This window comes from Halichoerus grypus, chromosome 5, assembly GCF_964656455.1.
Source record: "Halichoerus grypus chromosome 5, mHalGry1.hap1.1, whole genome shotgun sequence".
NCBI lineage: Eukaryota > Metazoa > Chordata > Mammalia > Carnivora > Phocidae > Halichoerus > Halichoerus grypus.
Genome location: NC_135716.1, coordinates 159,040,440 through 159,061,349, shown reverse-complemented (window position 1 = coordinate 159,061,349; position 20,910 = coordinate 159,040,440). Strand labels below are relative to the sequence as shown.

At 54.8% G+C, this 20,910-nt stretch overlaps 1 protein-coding gene across 1 annotated transcript; it reads right to left on the bottom strand.

Moving 5' to 3' along the window:
* Window positions 1-2,917: 2,917 nt before the first annotated feature.
* On the bottom strand, window positions 2,918-20,708 carry RSPO1 (R-spondin 1). The gene is made up of 6 exons (XM_036119064.2): window positions 20,524-20,708; window positions 15,672-16,052; window positions 6,989-7,180; window positions 4,845-4,994; window positions 4,400-4,588; window positions 2,918-3,647 (listed from the first exon to the last, which is right to left on the bottom strand). Exons 2-6 carry the CDS (start codon window positions 15,763-15,765, stop codon window positions 3,487-3,489), a joined length of 786 nt encoding a protein of 261 aa, XP_035974957.2. The 5' UTR covers window positions 15,766-16,052; window positions 20,524-20,708; the 3' UTR covers window positions 2,918-3,486.
* Between the last annotated feature and the right edge of the window lie 202 nt (window positions 20,709-20,910).

Sequence of the window (20,910 nt, the reverse complement as noted above, 5' to 3'; positions counted from 1 at the left end):
AAAGACACAGTGATGGAAAGAGGGACAGAGGAGGACAGAGTCAGAGAAACAGGGAGGGGCAGAGGTAGAGACCAAAACCGGAGATGAAGACAGATGACCAGAGAGATGGCAAAGATAGCACCAGGGTCAGGGAGAGGAGGCAGTGGGCAGCCGGATCCCCAGGCTGCAGCTCAGGCTCCAAATCCTGGCCTGCAGTGAGGGGGCTCCCTGGTATGGGTGGGAAGAGCCCCACAGAGGGTCAAGTGCACGCACCTGAGATCCCCCACCTTCCAAACCTCCATCCTTCCCTCACCTGCACCAGCCTCTCCAGGCTCCCGTCTAGCTGTCCCTCCGCTGGGAGCCTTCCACCACTGATTTCCCCTTTGTTCTCCTGTGGATCAACCTCTTTCTCTGAACTGGACACTTCCCAGTGGGTTTTAAATATGTTCAAGTCTTTCCCACCTTAAAAAAAAAGAAAATAAAAGAAAAAAAGGACTCTCTCTACTTCCATCTCTCTTTCCAGCCCCTGTCAGCCTTTTCCCCTTTTCTCTGCTCAACTTCCCGAAGGAATTGTCTGTACTGATTTCTGCCCTATGCCCGCTCTGAATGGCTCCTGCTGAGGTTACCATCGGCACACGTGTTATAAGTCCAACGGTCAATTTCCAGTCCTCGTTTACTTGGTCCCTGAGCACCTTAGGTCCTCGTGACCTCTCTACGGCTTGCGGACTCCCTGGCTCCCTCTCCTCTGCGCCTGCTCTGCCTTCTTGGCCGACTGATCCCCATTATCTGATCTTTGTACCTGGAAGGCCGCACAGCTGAGTCCCCAGCTCTCTTTTTATGCAACCTCTTCCAAACCCTCAATTACCTTCTCTACACCAGTTCATGCTCCAGCTCCGACATGCCCTGCGCACACTAGACCTGCATTTGTGTCTACACACCATCTACTCGCCGTGGTCACCAGGATGTTTCAAAGACACCTCACACTTAACGTGATCAAAACCTTGTCCTCCCAATCTGGCCTTCCTGACCGGTTCCCCATCTCAGAACACTGAACCATCACCCTGGGGGTGTTCGAACCAGAAATGGGGACTTTGTCCTTGACACCTCCTCTTCCTTTCTTCCCTCTTCCACATCCAGTTTATCACCAAACTCTGCCAACTTTATTCTCCAAATGCCTTGTCACTTTATCCACTTCTCTCCATTTCCACCCTAGTCCGTGTCTCCGACACCTCTCACCTGGATGACAGCAATAGCCCCCGATGCAGCTTCCCTCCAGTCTGTCTTGTACACTACAGCCACCAGGATCTTTGCCAAATACAAATCTGGTCATCTTGGCTGGCTGCTTAAAACCCTTTAGCAGCTTCCTCTGGCTCTGAGAATAAAGACCCAACTACAGGAGACCTTTCTAGAATCATCTCATCTCACTTGCCCTCCAGGCCTTCCAGCTATATTGGGCCTTCTTTCAGTTCCTTGAACACCATGCTCCTTTCTGCCACAGGACATTTGCATGTGCAATGCCGTCTATACAGAACTCTGCTGTCCAACACAGTAGCCACTAGCCACGTGTAGCTAGCGAGCACTTGAAACACAGCTGGTACAACCAAAGAACTGAATCGTTAATGTTACCTAATTTTAATTATTAAATTTGAAATTTAAAACATAGTCAATTCAATCTTTGGAAAACTGTTAACTATTCCTGAAGCAGGAATTCAGGATGTGAGTCTACTTTTCAATTTTTATGAAATCTAAATACAAGTCAAGTATTTCTGGTGAAAATTTATAGTGTCCAAATTAAGCTATGCTGTGAGGTGTAAAAATACAGAGAATGTTGAAGACTTAGTTTGAAAAAAAAAAATGTAAAAGATGTTGTTAATAATTTTTATATTGATTACATTAAAAAGATAGCATTTTAGCATATATTTGGTGTAATAAAAGCTATAATTAAAATTAACTTCACCTGTTGCTTTTTACTCGTTAAATGTGGCTACTAGAAAAATTTTAAATTACATAAGTGGCTCATCTGGTATTTCTAGCAGACAGCACTGGTCTAGAATACCATTCCTTCTCTTTGTCTTAACTCCTACTCCTCCATCAGAGCTTGGCTCAAATACTACCTCCTCTGAAAAGCTTCCCTGAGATAAAGTCTTATTTTTATTCACTTTTATTCACTTTCATAGCTCTGTGTATGTGCCAGTGGTTGCCTGGCCTTAACCCCACCCATTTGTAATTACACATTTATTGGAATGATCCCTTGGTTCATGCCTGTCACCCCTATCAACTTCTTATTCCAGGAGAGCAAGGCCCATGCCTGGCTCCCCCAAGAAACCCCTCAGTCCAGGGCCTGGCGCGCATATGGTTGCCAGTGGACACTTCAGATGCCACAGGAGGTCATGCTGTCCGCTGTCCTGCCTTTGGATCCAACGGTCCCCAACCGTCCCAGAGAGCCTGAGCACCCCCTCCCCCTAGGGTGCCACTATAGTGTTCTAGGACTCAGATTCTACCGCTCCCAGTTGGGAAGTCTTCCTTTATAGTGGACCAGAATCCCTCTTGTGGCAAGCTGGCCAGGACCTTTGTTCTATCCGTAGAGGTGATCGGAGCAGAGCTTCTTAAACTTGAATGTGCATGCCCGTCACCTGGGACCTCGTTATAATGCAGACTCTGGTTCATCAGGTCTGGGATGGGACCTGAGACTCTCCCTTCTAACAAGCTGCCCGGTGAGAACATGGATGCTGGTCCACAGACCACACTCTGAGTAACAAGGCTGTAGAGAAGCCGGGTATCACCCTCAGAGTATCCTCGAAGTTTTTTTCCTGCCCTGGACCCTCTGTCCAGGAGGCCATTAGGGGGGTCTCTCAAAATTCAGCCCTGTCCCGTCTTGCTCCCACATACCCCACGAATCCCTGCACCCTGTGAAGGAATGTGGTGCCCGTGGCTACCGTTGTCATTTGGTTTTGTTTTTAATTTGAAATAAACCTGTAAGCAGTTTTCAGAGTCGGGGCAGCCCTGATACGGATCATGGGTGTGAAACAATACTCTCCAATGATAAAGTCACACAGCTGGAAATGCTGAACAGTCCTCAAGCTTTGGTTCCTGTCTGCCACACTGGGCAGATCCTATCGGCTCCTCCAGAAGGCTCCACTCTGTTTGGGCTTGGATGCTGGGAAATGGTCCCTCTGACATATCCCTTGGGAGCATCTCAAACCAAGTCTGTTCCACTGGGCCCTCTGCCAGGCAAAGGTGACCCCTCCACCTCCCCACCCTGTTCATGCGGTGATGTCCGAGAGAGAAGTGTCTTCCAGTGGCCTTGATTGTGTGTGTGTGTGTGTGCATGCGCGCATGTATGTTGGTTGCATGTTTGGACATGAGCCCTGTGTGTGTGTCTGTGTGTCCGTATATGTATGGAGAGTATGTGCACACTTTGCCCCCAGCGCTCCAGTTCGGTAAAGCTTCCATCACACAGAGCAGCGCTGGACTCTTTCTGCGAGGGCCTGGAGGTGACGAATGTCCCTAGGTGGGCCCCGCAGGCGTGACCGGCCCCACTGTCCCTTGGTGCTGCGGCTGTTGCTGGCCCTTGCGTCTCCGAGCGCCGGCACCCACCTCCTTGCTCTCCTTCCTGCTCAGGTTCCTGTTGGCGTTCTCCCCCCGGCCCCCTTTCCTCCTCTTCTGTCCTGCAATCCCAACAGCAGGAAGAGTCAACAAAGGATGTCCTGCAGCAAGTAAGGAGGCCCCAGGCATGGCCCAGGGCTCTAGGAGGGGAGTGGGGAGGAAGCTGGGCAGGGGGCGGGGGGGGGGGGGTTGGAGTCACTGCCTTTTGGCAGTGGGGGTCCCCCTCAAAGCCTCTTCTGACTACTGGCCACTTCAGGGGACCCTGCAACATGGGTATGGAGACGGGGGTCCCAGGAGCCTTTCGCCCCCATCCCTCGATGAACCAGACACCCTCCTCTTCCTTGTGTTTCCTCAGACCTTGGACCCCAACGGGCTAAGATGTTTGGCACAGCCCTCAGGACAAGCAGGACAGCCCCCAGCTCCTCTGCCCCACTCCACTGCCTCCGGGGGTAGCTGCCGCATCATTGCCAACTACAGGCTGTGTGGCCTTGGTCACATCACTACACCTCCCTGGGTCTTAGCACCCCCCTCTGCAGCCCCATCTGACCTCTGAGGGTCCTTCCAATGCCAACCTCTGCCGGTTCAGAGGAAATGGGGCAATTGGAGGACACAGACACTAAAGCTTCCAACTCCCACCACACAGTTCTGGGGACTGCTCTCTGCCAGCACCCAGCACTGGTTCCCCCAGCATGGCATCTTGAGCTTTGGATTCCCATCTGGCCCTGGCCTGAGGCCCTTTCCCCAGGCAGAAGTGGTCAGACCTCCATGGCTGTCCCTGACTCCCAGCCCCGGGGAGGCAGAGGCCGCAGCTCACCCTCGGGACAGGGCGTCCTCCGCACTGTGCACCTGCGGGTCTCCTTGGTGTCGGAGCAGACGGCGTGGTCCCCACCAGGGGCATGGAGTACCCTTCGAGTCCGCTCCTCGGAGCCCCTCCGGAAGCCACAGAGCCTCTTCTTCTTGGAGCATTGCCCCCACAAGGACCACTCGCTCATTTCACATTGTGCTGGCAGGAAGGGAAGGAAGAGGGGGAGAAAGAAGGGGAGGAGGGGGTCACCCCTGGGTACCCCAGAATGCCCCAGGGGAGCCCTTCCCACCCGCTCTCTGCCTGAGCCTGAGGCTGGAGGCATCTTCAGTCCAGAGGGCAGAAAAGCCCTGGGACAAACCCCACATGGTGGTCGGGGGAGGGGGTGCGGGTGGGAGGTAAGCAGGCTCTCCCTGTCCCTCCCCTGCCTCCACCCCCAGCACCCCCACAAACTCACCAGGACTGCTGCACTCCATGGTGCCGTTGGTGGCCGCCGAGCCCTCGGGACAGGCCGGATAGCAGCGGCCCTTGTGCAGGTACAAGTTCTCCTTACACTTGGTACAGAAGTTGTGGCTGAAGCAGGCCTCACAGTGCTCAATCTTGCACTCTGAGGAGAGGGCCAGATTGGGGGCCTCTGGCTCATCCCCTGTTCCCAAAGTCCCCCACCCGAGGGCACCTCCCCCCAAGGGCAGGACCCTGGCCTGGACCTGCCATGACCACGGGAGAGTCCTGGGAGGGAGGGAAGGCAAGGACAGGGTGGGCAGAGGAAGCCAAAGTGGCCACTCTTCGGGGCTGGCGGGGCCGGTCAGCTAACACCACCCCAAACCCAATCCCAGGCCCTGGAACCAAGGTGAGGCCCAAGCGAGCTGGTTTCAGAGGAGGAGGGCGGGACCCTCTGGGGTTCGTGGGCAGGGAGAGAGAAGGGTCCCGGCATGTCATGGCACCCCAGAGGGCCACCTAATCAAAGGTGAACTGAGGGATGCAATGACCCCCGCTCATGGCTGTGTGGTTTCCTCTCCCCATTGCTGGGTGTCCACAACACCCCAAACCCTGGTTCCCCTCCTGCCCTGAGAAAAAAATCTGCTTGGAGCGGGGAGGAGAGATCCCAGGGCAAATTCCTCTCCCTCTGCAAGGCCCAGTTCCAGGAATGACCTTGGTTGGACTCCTGGGTCCCTCCCTGATCCCCTCCGGCCATCTCTCCCTCCTCTGGGGAAGTTGGGGGAGGGAGGGTCCCAGGGCCCCAGCTGGGAGCAGGCAGAGTCTTTCACAACCTCTCCCTTCCCAGACCGTGGGCAGGGCTGACTTCCTCCCAGTCTCTGGCACCTGAGGCTTGGGCTGCCAGTTTCACAGGAGCTGACACAGCCAGGAATTCCTACCCCAAATACCCTGAGGACCAAGAGGGCAGCCCCAGGGTCCCCCTTCCATCCTCAAAAGCTTCCCACCCTACCGCACCAGACCCCTCCTCTGTGCCTCCTGGGCTCTGTGGCTTCTTCGTCTCGCCCCCTCCCTCCTCTCTTGCTCAGGGCCCTGGGTCTGGTTGCAGGTGACATACGGTAAGGACAGCCACTACTGTGTGTGGCGCACCAGACACTAAGGGCTTTCCATATGCCCCTGGCGACAGCCCTAGGGGGTGAAAACTAGCACTCTCATCTTAGAGATGAGGTTTTGAGAGGCTGCAACACACCTGAAGTTATCCAATGAGAAAGAAGCAGAGTAGAGATTAGAACCCAAGGCCGATCTCGGGTCAGCCATTTCCCCTGCCAGCCTCACTGTTGTCAGCCCCCCAAAAGGCTCCTGTCACTTAGGTCCCATCTCCCTCCAAAGGCTGTTGTGAGACTCAGCTGATACGTGATCTGGAAATGCGTTCTAATCTCCAGGGCTCTGAGCAAACGGGAGGGGCACCGGCATTGTTCACCGGAGTAGGTTCCCTGCCTGTCCCCCAGTAGGTCACAGTGAGCCTGAACAGAGGTGGGACAGCATGTGCCTTAGAGCACGTGGAACTGCAGCTGCTGTGGGAGAGCCAAGCCCAGCCAGCAAGAAGACCTGGGCACAGGGGTGGGGGGCGGGGAGTGGACAGGCTAATAGGGGCTCGGATTTCCCTGCAGTCCGTGGAGCCGGGGTGGTTTTCAAGCAGAAGTGTGATGGGACAGGACACATGTTTCAGAAGCATCTTTCTGGCTGCAGCGTGGAGGGAGGGCTCAAGGGAACCGGATGAGTGCTGGAGGACAGAGAAGCAGGCTACTGGGATGGTCCAGGAGAGACTATAGCCGTGAGGATGGAAAGGAAAGGCAGCAGGCAGGGTTTGGTCATTAGATGGATGGGAGAGGACATGAATGACAGGCTGGCTCTCAGGTCGATGACATGAGTGGCCCAGGACACCGCCGGAGTGCAGGTTTAGAGGAGGGAGATACGGTTCTGATATGGACTCGTGGAGCTGGAAAGGTGGATGGACTCTGAGATGTGGGGCTGGCAGCTGGATATTTGAATCAGGAGCCTCATCTCCCCTCCTCTGTGTCCCCTCTACTCCTCTTGCCTGCCCCCAACAATTCAAAGCACCCTCCCCCAGTGTCCAGAGCCTTCTCCAGCCCTCCCCACACTCACTGATGCACTTGTTCATGTCGGGGTTGCGGGCATCGAAGTATCCAGGTGGGCAGGAAGGCAAGCAGACGCCCACCTGGCGAATGTCGTTCCTCTCCAGCAGGATGAACAGCTTGGGCGAGCACTTGAGGCAGCCGTTGACCTCAGAGCAGAGCTCACAACCTTTGGCACAGGCCTGGCTCCCCTCGGCACTGACTGCAAGGGTAGAACAGGGGTAAGAAGGCGGCTGTAGGAGAAACCTCCCTCTTTCCCAGGCTCCCACAAGAGTGGGAAGTGAGGAGACTGGAGTTTCTTCGTACACAACGAATGTGCTATTCAGAAAGTACAGGCCAGGATGACAGCTCCTCGAAAAGCTGCTTGACAAACCTCCCAGCATCATCTCCCAGGAGAACTGGCACAGATGCCCGAAGCAAGAGACCCCCCCCCCAAAATGTCTCCCCAGCTCCAGGTACAACACGGGCTCACTCTCCAGGCTGCCTCGGCCATTTCCCAAGGAGCTACTGAAGCTGCACTTTTCCTGGAACCTACCCTGTCCCTCCCCAGAGGAAGAAAAGCTCAGCCTCTGGTGTGGAAGGAGGGGATTTTTTATCCATGAGAAAGTTTTAAGGTCAAGAAGGACAACGGGTTAAACTGTCTGAGAAAAAGATCGTCTGCTCAGAGACAGGAAAACAACCGGAATAGCTTAGGTCTGGAGCAGTGGTCTCAACCAGAGACGATTTTGCTCCCCAGGGGGTATTTGGCAAAGTCTAGAGACATTTCTGATTGTCACACTGGGGAGGGGGTTGTTGCTGGCATCTAGGGGAGACAGGCCGGGGATGCTGCTAAACATCCTACAATGCATGGGGTGGGGGTGAGGCCACAACAAGTTGTCTGGCTCAAAATGTCAATGATGCTGAGGTTGGGAAACACTGGCCATCCTTTGAGGCAGTGTGGTCTCCAGCCCCAGCACGGGGTCTCAACCCTTTGATGCCACTTGTTTAACCAATACTCCCCGCACCCCTCCCAAGTACCCTGTGCCAGGTGAGCGCTAGGGACATGGAGGGAGGCTCGCCTGACCACTCCAAACTGATCTTTCAGTGGTGACAGACCTGCAAACAGGCAAATGCTGACAGCCGCAAGGCCTAGCAACAGTGAACCCAAAAAGAAGAGAGGGGAAGGAGTCACGAAGAAGGTGCCCTTTGGGCCAACTCTTGAAGAATTAGTAGAGATTTGTCCATCACAAAGTAGAGATGAGGGTCCTTCTAGGAACAGGCCCACAGAGGTAGAAAAGAACCCAAAGGGAACTGCAGGTGATTTGGGGTGCAGCAGGGGTGGGGAGGGGAATGGTGAAAGGCAATCATGCTAAGGAACCTGAACTTGATCCTGCCAGGCAGCGTTTCCCAAAGAGCATTCCTGGAACACACTTTCCCCTAGATGTTCATCAGAGGCTGTGGAGGAAAGGCCACTACGTCAGGGAAGACAGAACCACTGGGTCCGACAGGTCTAAATAGGATTCTTTACCGCAGGGCTTCTTCAACCCTTATTACGCTCCTGTGCAGACTGACTCCCTAAAAGGGGGACAGAGGAAGTTTTATTTCCCAAACATTTTGGCCAAAGAACCCTTGTTTTGCAGCGTTTTTCTTGGGAATGTTCTGACTACTGGCTATTTTTATTTATTTATTTATTTTATGAATACTTTTTAGATAGTTGAAAGCTATCGGCCAAGGTGTGGGACCTGGGCTCATTTACACGTTGGAAGGTTCCTCTGGCAGCCTGGATGGAGACCAGAGACCGAAGGACCATTTGGAAGGAAGCTGACCAGATCATCCAGGTGAGAAAGATGAGAAACATCTTAAACAAAATTCTGCTCAGTTGGAGATGGACAGAAGAAGATTTAAGAGAATCTGGCAAAGGAGACCAACAGGAGGGAGGAGCCTGGGGTGAGTGCTAGGGTAGGTGGTGGAACAGTGGGGCCGGTCACTAAACAAGGTCCATCCCACAGGAAGAGAAGCAAGTGGAGAAGGTAACACAAAGAGAGGTTTATGAGCCACTTAGGAGCAAGCATGAAGCGAGGAGCTGGAGATGCAGGCTGGGAGCAGAGCGCCAGGGGGGATCAGAACAGATGGCAGGAGATCACGCAGCATCGCGGACCCCGAGCTCAGGCTGGACCTGTGCCCCAGGGCAAAACACAGTGTCTCGTGTGCCTCCTTTCCCACCACTGGAAACGGACGTGAGGATGTCCTCTCTGGAGGGCCCTGGGAGAAGCACCTGCTGCAGGAGTGATCCCTGATTTCAGAACAGGAATGAGCAAGAGTTAAGAAGGTGAGCAGAAGGGGAAGGGTCAGGAACAAACAGCCATATAACGACCACCAGGACCATAGTAGTGGCTGCTAACTCCTAAATGTGGTGCGCTTACTCTGTTCCCAGGGCTCCTCACGCATTCACTTACTTAATCCTTACAATCCACGAAGCAGGCGTGATTGTTAGTTTGTAAACCTCATTTTTACAGAGGAGGACATGGAGAAGTTAAATGACTTGAACAAGGCATTGCAGCCAGCATGTATGCCAGGCAGAGGGAACAAAGTTTAGGAAGGCCAAGGGCAGGACCACACAAGGTGATGTGGAGGCCAGAAGTACAGGCAGATTGATTTTTTTTTAATATAGAATTGATTTGTATAGAGCCAATGTTAATTAATCAATACATTTAAAAATTAATATTGTTCTTGGTTTAGTTCTTCTAAGAACAAAAATACTCAAATGTTGCATTTGATGTTATGAGGGAGCCCTTGGGTTTAATTTTCCACTTTGGGCCCTTATTTGGCTGTATTACAAATTAATAAGTTACTGTAGATTTTAGGTACTGCTTCTACTTCAAAGCTACCATATCCTCTATTATTCAAGGTTTTTACTGAGTTCATTGTTCAAATGAATGTTCCCAAATAAAAATTTAAAAAATCTTTTTTTTTAAAAAAAAAAGTGGGGCACCTGGGTGGCTCAGTCATTAAGCGTCTGCCTTCGGCTCAGGTCATGATCCCAGGGTCCTGGCATCGAGCCCCGCATCAGGCTCCCTGCTCAGTGGGAAGCCTGCTTCTCCCTCTCCCACTCCCCCTGCTTGTGTTCCTGCTCTCGCTCTCTCTCTCTCTGGCAAATAAATAAAAATGTTTAAAAATCTTAAAAAAAAAAAAAAAGAAATGAATGTTCCCTCTATTCTTGCCTTGGTTTCAATAACTGAACTGATCCCGGCATCCCATTTGCCAGCCAGATAGCTATGTTCCCATGCTTATGGATTCCATCCTTGTCACTTTTTTTAAGGACAGATTTGCAAAAGGCCTTCTCAGAATCCTGCTGCCCACCTCCCATTCAACCAACAACTCATCTCTGTGCGCATTTCTCTTCAGATCTCTCAGTGACAAAGCAAGAGAAAGCGCGGAGCACTAGGGGTCTGAAACCAACATGGGGGGGGGAGCATGGAGGGAGTGGTTAAACGTGAAGCTGGAGAGGGAGGCAGACCAAGATGAGGAAGGGTCTTGACTCTGTACAAAGGAGTTTGGACATTGTGAAAGCAGTGAAGAATTACTGGGGGCTTTAAAATCAGAGACATGGTCAGGATCACTCTGTGATATGGAGAATGGGTTGCAGGGATGGCAAGTCTGAAGGCAAGAAGACGCCTCAAGCTCGAAGAGACAGGGCTGAACTGAGAAGTTGCAGAAGAGTTTACACAGGTGAGATACTCAGGTGGGAGAATCAATAAAACCAGGTGGTAGGCTGGACCTGGGACTGAGGGCTGGGGAATGCGCAAGCTGAGGGTGACTCCAAGGTGTTGGGCTTGTGTGACAGGGTGGCCCTTGGCCCTTCACCGAAAGGGGACCACAGGAGGAGGAGCAGGTTTGGGTGGAGGAATGATGAGTAGTCAGGTTTTAGATGTGTTGAGGTTGTGGCTCCTGTGGGACATCTGGGGGAAGGTGTCTATTAGGCAGTTGAACCTGTGGGTCTGGAACTCAAGAGAAACATTTTGCCTGGAGACTGCAATGTGGAGTACTTAACATGAAAACAGTCATAAAGGCATGGGGGTCCATGAGACAGAAAGGACAGTGGGTCGAGAGAGTGAACAAAGGAACCAGGAATTTAAGGGAAGGGCAGAAAAAAGAAAGGCCACTCAAAAGCACAGTGAATATGAAAGCCAAGAGCAGAGAGCACTGGGCAGGGCAGAGAGGGGTCGCCATGCCAATGCTGCTGAGGTGTCAGGCAAAGAGGCAGCAATAGCGCCCCTGATGGGGGCAGAGGGCAGTGGTCAAGGAGTAGAGGAAGGAGAGCCATCTCATTCAAGAAATCAGCTATGGAGCCGGGGAGAGAACCCAGGGATCCATCTGTGGAAACCATGGTCATCAGTGGTTAAATCATGTGAGTGGGAGTCATCCTGAGGCAGAGGCTGAGCAGTGGGTCAACACCCACTCAACAGGTCAGCAAGGAGGAGGGGCTCGGAGAGAATCTGAGAAGGAATCCTGGGGTGGGGGGGGTCGCTGAGGGAGAGTGGGCACAGGAACCAAGTTGCAAAGGGGGAGATGTGCAGGGACAGCTGGGGGGAGACCACGGCTGGCACGGGGAGGTGACCGACTGGCTGACCCCAAGAGGAGCAATTCTGGTGGAGTGGGGGATGGGAAGTGAGTGGGAGGGGTAGAGGTGGAGGTAAAGGGAGGAGAGGGCCAGAGAGCATCGGAGAACATAGGAACAGAGAGGGGAGAGCAGCTGGGAGCAGGGGCTGTGATCATGAGCCTCTGAGACTCCGAGGCTGGGTGAACTGATGGAGTGAAGACCCAAGGATACAGGAGAGTCGCAATGCAGAGCTCAGGTGGTAAGACTGGCCTTGGGGCTTGAGAAAGGGACAAAGGGAATTGAGTTCTATGAAGTTTGGGGGCTCAGGAAGAGGAAGGAGAGCTTATCAAGGAGGAGAGGGGTTCAGTGATGGGCAGGGGTCAGTTCAATGAGGAAAGCGATGCTGGTCAAGAAGGATAGGAACCCAAGGGTGTTCTCAGCTTAGTGATATAGATGCATGGGCAGTGGGGTGCTAGACAGCCACAGGGAGGGGGCTCTGTGTGTGGGAAATGGAGACCAAGGAAGATGGTGGGCATTGGGGGGGTGCATAATGATTCAAAGGGAAAAACTGACGCTCATTCATTCCATAGACATTTACTGCACACCTAACACTTTCCCAGAAGTGCTAGGAGCTGGGGACCTAGAGCTAGAGCTGAGGTACAAACAAAGGCCCACCCAGGGATGCGGCAAGCAGGACTGGCTCACACCGTGTAAGTGGATGAGTAATGGAAGGCACTCCCTTACCCAGCCGGCTAGGTGAAGAGGGTGTGCCACACAGGAGGAACAGCCTGTGCAAAGGCTCTGAGGCACTGAACATCCTAGTGCATTCACAGAATGGAAAATAGGGCTTTATGCTACTGGCAGGGAAGGGGACCTCAGAAGGGCATGGCCAGATTCACCACATGCAAGGTTCCTATGCCTATGATGGAGGGAGGTGCGCAGGGGAGGCAGCCTTGTAGGGCTGTAACCTCGCTGTGGAGGCTGGGTGGGCTGGGTGAAGTGGAGGGCCCTCGGAGAGGTCCTGGAGCCTGCTTCCCAACCTCTTCACAAAACCCGCTCACACAGCTCTGCTCCCCCTCCCCCAAGTCCTCAGTGTAGCCCACTTCGCCAGGCCAGGAAGGCAAGGCTGTGCTCCCCTCCATTCCCCTGGGGCTTCTCAGGCTCCTTCATCCATTCTTGTGTAAAACGCTTGCAAATTGATGTTCCTAAAACCAAAACACCCCTGCCTAAAGTCCATCCATGCCTCCCTATTACCAGCAGAATTGAGACCCAACTGGTCTTATTAACTTCTCCACCTGGCCTAAAAAGCTTCCATGAGCTGATCCTATCCGCCTCATCTCTCAACACTACCCCTCAGCTATATAGAACTATTTTTGTTTGTCTGGACACATCACACTATTGCACACCTCTGTGCCTTTGCTCAAGTTGGTCCTTATGCCCGGAACATTCTCTGCCACCTCCTGAGCCTGACGAACTCCTTCAAGCCTCAGAACTAATGTCACCTCCTCCAGGAAGTCTACCCTGATCTCACTTCCCCACAAAGTCTGGATGGGGTCAGATGGGGGAGTCGGGCTTCAGTGAAGGAATGAGGGCTTCATGGGGGCAGGACTTGAGTAAGGGGCCCAGGAATCACATAGGAGAAGGGTCTCAGTAAGGGGAAGGAGTACTCAATGCGAGGAGTAGTGAATAAAGGTGGGCACCCTGAGGAGCAGGAAATCCCAGCCAGGAAAACATTCAGGAGAGCAGGTGAGGGCCAGCGAGGAGACAAGAGGCTGAGTGAGTGAAGAGGGGGCTCGGGGAGGGGATGGGTCCTCAGTGAATGGGAGAGGAGGAAGTCGCTCCGCCAGGGTTCCTAACTCACAGCTAAAGAGCGCTTTGCTCAATTTCACCCCCTCCGTGCAAGGAGACCATCACCCAGGCCTGAGATCAGCCATTTCTGGACTCAAAACTGGTGTATGCCTCGTGATCAGAGTTCTATCTGGTGTCTTCTGACAGTCCTACCGACTTGCAGTTCCAGATGGCAGACAGAGTGGACAGACCTGATGCTCATCCGCACAGCCAGCCCACCTCCGCACGCTTGCTCCCCACTGCCCCCCGCCCCCTACCCCGTGGCTGCAACGTCTGAGGAGCCACACACCGCATCATGGGCCTCCTTCTTCCCTCCCCACTCCCTGGAAACCCTAGGGCCACATGGTTCATATAACAACGACATGCATCCCGAAGTCTAGACAGAGCTTGATATTTTATAAAGGGTTCCCAACCAATTTACACACAGAAATAAAATCTCCCATAGGCTTTAATATATCCCTTTACAATGACCCTGGCAGCTTTATGGTTTCTATTCAACAAGCATCATCCAGCAACATCTACCCTCATCCCTCTCTGGGTCCTCACTGCACCCCGAGTCTCTCCCCACCCTCACATGTCACTATCAGGGACGTTTGTCACTCACACCACTTGGTAATAAGAACAGGGTTCCCACTGCCGGGGCTGTGACCGGGGGCTGCCTCATAAGTGGACCCGTCAAACTGCTGCCGTCGCCTGGCTGTTGAGGGGACCGGGTCTTTCTGATGCTCAGGCCAGTCCTCTGTTGTTGCTGTTTTCAGTACAACAGACTTGAACCCCGATCTTCGACCCCTGGCTTAGGGAGGGGGGTGTGTGGCTCTGCCTGTGAGTGGAAGTGTGACCACTAGTGTGCGTTGCACGAGCATGAGTGGCCCCTCTCGTTCGCTCGCGTGTTCTCTCTCTCTCTCCTCTCGGAAACAGAGGAGACTGCTTACAGACCGCTAAACTGCATCGGGCCCGTGGAGTCCAAAATACCGGCCGCAAGAGATGAGCAGGGAGGAAAATCAAGGCCTCGCTGCTGATTAAACCTAACCGTCTCTAATTGTGTGTTAAGCCAGGGATTTTCAGCTTCACCAATTCTCTGAGCTTCTCTCCCTGGGCTGGGTTCTGGCCTTGGCCCTGTCGGTCAAGACCCAACAAAACTCCGCTGCCTTTTGACCTTTCCGGGTGGGCCTCAGTCTGAAGGCCTCAGAGTGAAGCAAGAGGTGCTCATGCTGCACGTCAGAGGAGCGTGACATCCCTGATGGGGGACGCTGAAAGGGAGAGAGGCCTTGGGGTGTACCAGAGGCCCCCTCCCACTCCCTAGCCCCGGAGTGGCCACTCCCATCCGTACTGGGCAGGTACAGGTCCCCCATCCCCATCACAGGAGCCTGGCTGAGGCCCCAGGGCTCTCAGGGCTGCCTGGGATGGGATTCTGTGGGGACAGGTTAATCGTGAGCTCCATCAAGCTCGTTTTTAGGAAGACGGGACTCACGGGAATTGGGTTCCAGTATCGACAGGGTGTCCTTAGGCCTATCTGTACAATAAGAGAATTTTTTTTTTTTTAAACTGTGAGAACCCCTCCTTCCAGTGACATCTCACATGAAATCTTGCCAAAAACAGGAAAGAGTGAGGCACTCTGGTTGGATGGGCAGTGGGGCCAGACTCCTTCCCACTGCCTCCCCTTCTGCCCCCAGCATAGCTCCCTGAATCCTACCGCGCAGAGTTAAAAACCACAGGAGTGGACAGTCTCACGAGCCTCCCTACTCTGCTGTCTCTGCCCCCGTGATCTTGGCAGGGAAAGCTGTTGCCCAAGCTCAGTAGGGTTCCTGGCCCCAAGGGGTTACCGGGGGCTGCACTTCAGCCAAGACCCAAAGAAAAGAGCCGTGAACTCCTATCCGTGAGGAGGGGGCCAAACACCCTGGGGCTGGGGCCACAGCAGCAGGGGGACACATCTCCATGGATACCACACAAAGCTGGTGTTATGTCAAAGGGCATAATCCACACACTGGATCCTCACAAGAGAGGGGTTAATCTAGAAAGCAGAGTCTACAAAGGGGAAAATAGACAAAGTGGGTAATCTACAGAGTGGGTAATCTCAACCAATTAATCCACACACCGGATAATCCACAAACAGGATAATCTATTGAGTAATCTACGCAGTTGTAATAGACAAAGTAGAATCTGCAATGGTCATCACAGAATGAAACCACCGATGACCCTCTAGTCCCCAGGCGGCCCCCTCCCGCTCCCAAGGCCAGAGGTGGTCCAGCCCCACTCCATTACTCACTCCGCCTCTGCCTCTTCCCCTTGAGCCCCCGGCTGCCGGCAGCGAGATGCATCCAGCTCAGAACCAGGGCCACCACACACAGCCCAAGCCGCATAGTCACTTGCCAGCTCCAGGCCCCTGGTAGGAGGGGTGGTCTCTGGGGGGGGTGGACAACACAGGGCTCTTGCTAATGCCTGCGGGGCTGGGTCAGCAGCACGAGGCCCAGGCCTGGGCCGTATCCCAAATCCACCATAATCTTAGTTGGGGACAGAGAGGGTGTGGGGAGCCCACTTCTTCATCAGCCCATTGGGAGGTCCAGAGAGCTTTCCCCAAAGGCACCTCAGGGTGTGTCACATGGGAGAACTCTTTGTCACTTCAGCAGGGACACCTCCAAAAACCAACCTGTTGGGGGAGAAGAAAGAAAGGTTAATTCTGGGGCACCATGGGGTTCCCCCAACTTATGCCTCCTACCCTCCCATGTGGTCCCCTGCCCTGAAGACTGTGAGGAACTCAGCATGGTTGAATATGACAAGTTACCCACCTGGTCCCCCTGTAGAAGAAATCTGCTCCTTCTCCTAGGAATTTTGCAGAATCCCCTAACCTGGGACTAGAGGCGGCTGGCTACCCACACAGCTGGAATATGGTAGACACTCACATCCAATCTGTGGATCCCTGGAAACCAGCTGGCCCCACCCCTGCCCAATATTGGCCAGCTCTAACTGGAAGTGCTTCTTTAGATCTATCCTCCAGACCTCATGCTGCAGTAATAGCCTGTGTCTTGAAGAGGAGCTCTCTCTGCCCTTCTGTGAGTGACCCCTCAGCCCTCTCTTCCCTGTGCTGAGTCACCCCTGTGCCTTTCACCTGTGAAACTAGAGCAGTGGCCCCCGACAAGCTGGCAGACTCTGCGTGGCCCTCTGGGCTTGGCGGGAGAAAAGGAAGTAAGGCTTCCCCCGGCCACAGAAACTCTGACACAGCAGGCCCTGCGGGCCTGGCCTTTGTGCGAGGATAAAAGAGGCAGTGATGCCCGCCCTGGCCAGAGACACAGAGAATGGGGATAATCCCCCAGCCCAGCGAGAGCCAGGTCTCTGGACCCGATGGCCGGGTGATGGGGGCAGGGGGAGCCGGTCCCTCCCCAGTGCAATGTGTCTGGAGCCCGACCTGGGAGTCCGGGCCCCGAACACCGCACTGCACACTCGGGATCACACACTCCCGCACATTCTCCCAGCCGAGGCCTGCTCGAAAGCGTGGCCCCGCACACTTGGCTGCAGACCCACCCACGCTCGCCCAGGGACAGGAGGAACCAGCCAGCCTTCAGGAAGCTTTGAAGATGCCAGGGAAGCATCGCCATCCCACCCACTAGCTAGATGCCTCTGGACAAGTCACTCAGCCTCTCGGAACGTCAGTTTCTTCATCTATAAAATGGGGATAAAGATGCCGGTTTCACAGGCTTGCTCTCAGAGTTGGCTGAGTTTTGGCTTAGTAATGAGAAATCTGAAATGCTGGAGTGGCAGTGCCCCTCCCACCCTGTCCCAACCCCTTTCCCCTTGGCCTCTGGGGGAGGCCCCAGGGAGCCCACCTGCATGGGAGATAAATCATTATCCCTCAAGGGAGTTCAGCACTTCCCTCCTCGGCCTCTCCCACCAGCTTTGAAGGCCAGTCACACTCAAGTGGTTAAGCTGCCCCTGTGAGAAGTGTTTACACGAGGCTGACGGGTCCCACCTGGCTCTGCAGCCGGAGCTGAGCCGGGGCGGGGACGCCCCCAGCCACCCCCAAACACCAGCCTCTGCATGCCCCTCCAGTACTCCCTGCTTGAGCTGCGTGAGCCTTCCTCCTCCCCAGCGCCCACCACACACTTCCCTCACCTGCAAATTGCGGTGGGTTGGTCGTCCAGCTGAGTTTATCAAACTGGGGTCTTTAGCCAGAGGCTGGCTGTAGAGCATGATGGTTAAGGGAGGAAGCAGAGTGCTTGGCTTCCAATGTGGGCAATGCTATGTATTAGCTGTTACCACAGGCTAGTTGCTTAGCTGGTCCGAGCCTCGGTTTCCTTATCTGCGGGCGGGTGGTGGTTTTTTATACTTTAAATGAGCTAATACATGAAACTGCTTAGAATGGCACCTGGCACATCAGGAGGACTCACTAATAATTTTATTTTCTATGACCAAGAAGACACAATTCTGTGTCTACATGCCAATGGTCATCTAAAAAGCAACACAGGTGTTTTGCTTTGCTTTGGTATCATCTGGATACGGACCTAATACTGAGCACTGTTATGCAATTTCCATATTTGCATTTATCCCAGTGTGATCACTCACTATCTCAGGGTTAACATTTAATCGAGGCATTTGTGAAACTGAGGTCTGAGGACTCCTGGCAGATACACTCTCAGGGCGCCATAAGTCCTGACACTGGACAAACACTGGAGGAGAAGGCCACATCAGACAAACCTGGTGTTAAATCCGGGGCCTCTGAGAATTTGGTCTCACGGTGTGATCAGTATCAATGGGATCCTAGGGGCAGAAAAGATCTTTGCCTCTCCTGTGCCTGCCCGGCTCGGTGCCTGGCACACCAGGCTGGGTGCTCAACAAATTGTCAGCTCCCTTCCTCACCCTCCCTCTACTTCGCCTCTATCCCCCTCAATCCTCCTCCGTCTTAGCGTTCAGCCTTCCTTTTGCCATGCTCATCCGGTCCTTGCCCGTGAAGATCTTCTGGCCCACTCCCACGCGAATCACTATGGAACCGTGATCTCAGCTGAGAAATGGACAGGAGGATCCAGATCTGAATATCACCAACACTGGCCTCGCTCACCTACCACTGGATGGGAAGAGATTCCAGCACTTTAAAAAGTATATACATATAGAATCAACCCTGAAAAGGAGCTAAGTGTTCCTTATGCTGGGAATAAGCAACAAATAGGAGGGCAGCTAGCTAGCTGTGGAGGGGGTGCACTGGAGGGCAAATGTCCCATCTAAAGGGAGCATGTGCTATTCAACTCCAGTGCACTGTCGATAGGCAGAAATAATGATTTAATATTGTCAGACCTTCTGATTTTCTTTTTTTAAAGAGAAGTTGAAAATTCAGAATTTGATGTGAAATCCGATTTTAAAAGCTGGACAGGTCTCAGACTAAGGATGCTGCAGTACCAAGCCCCAGAAGATCACAGGTCCCTGCATCCATCTCCCCGCAGCTAGTCCCTGCCCCCCCACCCCCCCCCATACAAGCGCGGTGGGCACACACACAGACTACCCTGGACAGACAGAGCCAGCAGTGGGAACTGCTGGTAGTAATCACGGTCTCAGGCATCATTTTGTCTCTGCCAGGTTCAGGGTGAAGGGCTTATATTCATGAGGTGCCTGCACCACCTGCCATGTGTTAGGCAGGCCCTCATTTACTCAGCATAACTCTAAGAAGGAGGTAGAATATTCCTATTTTACTGGCACTGAGAGGTTAAGAGTCTCGGGGTGACAAACCTAGTCCAGTGACCAGCGAGTGGGGTTTGTTGCTCAGGACTGGGTGTCTGGAGGGCGGGGCAGGGGACAGGGAGCTGACCACGGAGGTAGGGAAGGAACTGGCGGCAGAGGCAGAGCTGGGGCGGGAGGCCGTGCATAGGCGAGGTGGTCTGGGGAGGGGAGGACACAGGCTGCCGAGGGGAACACACTGGGGGTGGAGCTGAGGGTGGGGACTCGCTAACCCCCACAAGGTTGCAGTAACTTTCACCTTCTTGCCTGTAACACTATCAGGATAAATTGGTACTCCGTCCAGGGCCGGATACAGACCCAAAAATGTAAACCATCCCGATAATTTCTCATCAACCCTCCCCGGGACCGGCTGCGGGTGGGGAGTTTCGGCCGCGGAGCGGGCTGGCGGGCGGGGGCAGAAGTATTGCTGGGCGGGGGGCGGAACCAAGTGCGTGCCTGCCCGACCTGTCGGGATTAGCGTGTCCGCCAGAGCCAAGCCAGGTGCTGGGGCCGCCCCCCACCCCTCCAACACCGAGGGCAGCCAGGAAAGGCTCCTTCACGTCCCTCCATCTCTGCCCCATGCGCGCAAATTCTTCTTCCCTCCCCACTGTCCCGGAGAGGCCCAGCAGGTGCAGGGGGAGGGGAGGCGGGCCTGAAGTCCCTCTCACTGTCCCCCCAAATCCAAGAGAATTCTCCAAATCCAAGAGGCCAGTTTCACAAGAAAGCCCCTGCCCCCAACCACCCGCACCCAGAATCCGTCTTTGCCCTCCTCTGAGCCCGGGGCGAACACAGCCCCCCACCTCTCCCCAACCGAGCAGTACCATCCGTCCCTCAGCGCCCGACCTGAGGGCCAGTGAGTCGCGCCACCTCGCAGCACACTGGGGGCGGTCGTGCTCGCAGCCTGCCACGTCGGACCCGGACCGGGGCTGCGGGACCGAGATGGGAAGAACCAGGGGCCGTGGGACTCAGGGGAATCCGAGGCGACGGCACCAGGGCTCAAGAGCTTCTGGACGGGGGAGGAGGGGCGAATAGGACTGAGTGGCTCGGGGGATCCAGAACGATCAGTTTCGATCAGTTTCAGATTCAGAGTCGGGTGAGATCAGATTCAGAGTGAGGACGATCAAGGGGGCTGCGGGGTTGAGGGAACCCGAGGCAGCAACCGGGAGGGGGCTGCCCAGTGGCTTGAGGGATGACGGGGGTGGAGGCGGCAAGGAGTAGCCGGAGAGGCTGCAAGAGGTGCCCTCTCCCACCCTCTGACCGGACAGCAGCCAGAAGTCCCCTTCCCCTGGCTGTCGCCCCCTTGCCCCCCGCCCAACGGCACTCAGCTCAGCCGAGCCCCGACGGGAGGGCCCCGGCACCCCAGGTCCCGGGAAAGGGGGCGCTAGGGAGGTGGACGGAGCAGCTCAGGGGGGACTCACCTCCGCGCTGCCAGCCGCGGCGGGGGCAGGCCCGGGAGGGGCGAGGGCGCGGCCGGCTCACCCGCCTGCCGCAGGACTGTCCTGGGCGCCCGGCTCGCCCGCGCTCCGCCCGCGCGTTCCTAAGTTGCTCAATCTGCGGGCGGCTCACGCCCTCCGGGGCCAGCGCCCCACCCGGCGCATCGGTCCTTTGGAGCGGCTCGGTCCGGCCCTCACTCTCCGCAATGCCCCACTCCCGCGGTCCGCTCCCCGCTCTCCGCCCCGTGCTGGGGCTCTCCGTCGCGCCTCCGCTCTGCCCGAGCTCCCAGCCCGGAGAGGGGCCAGTCCTCCGCTCGCACGAGGGAGGGAATCCCCCCCTTTGCAGTCCCACCCCCCGAGCCGGCCCCCCTT

What these genes read in the sequence shown, in the direction of transcription:
- RSPO1 (XM_036119064.2), bottom strand. Translation starts at nt 15,765, where the DNA reads ATGCGGCTTGGGCTGTGTGTGGTGGCCCTGGTTCTGAGCTGGATGCAT. An exon ending in CATGGAGTGCAGCAGTCCTG is followed by an intron (nt 4,589 to 4,844) that starts GTGAGTTTGTGG and finishes CCTTCCTGCCAG; the next exon opens with CACAATGTGAAATGAGCGAG. An exon ending in GAGGACGCCCTGTCCCGAGG is followed by an intron (nt 3,648 to 4,399) that starts GTGAGCTGCGGC and finishes TTGGGATTGCAG; the next exon opens with GACAGAAGAGGAGGAAAGGG.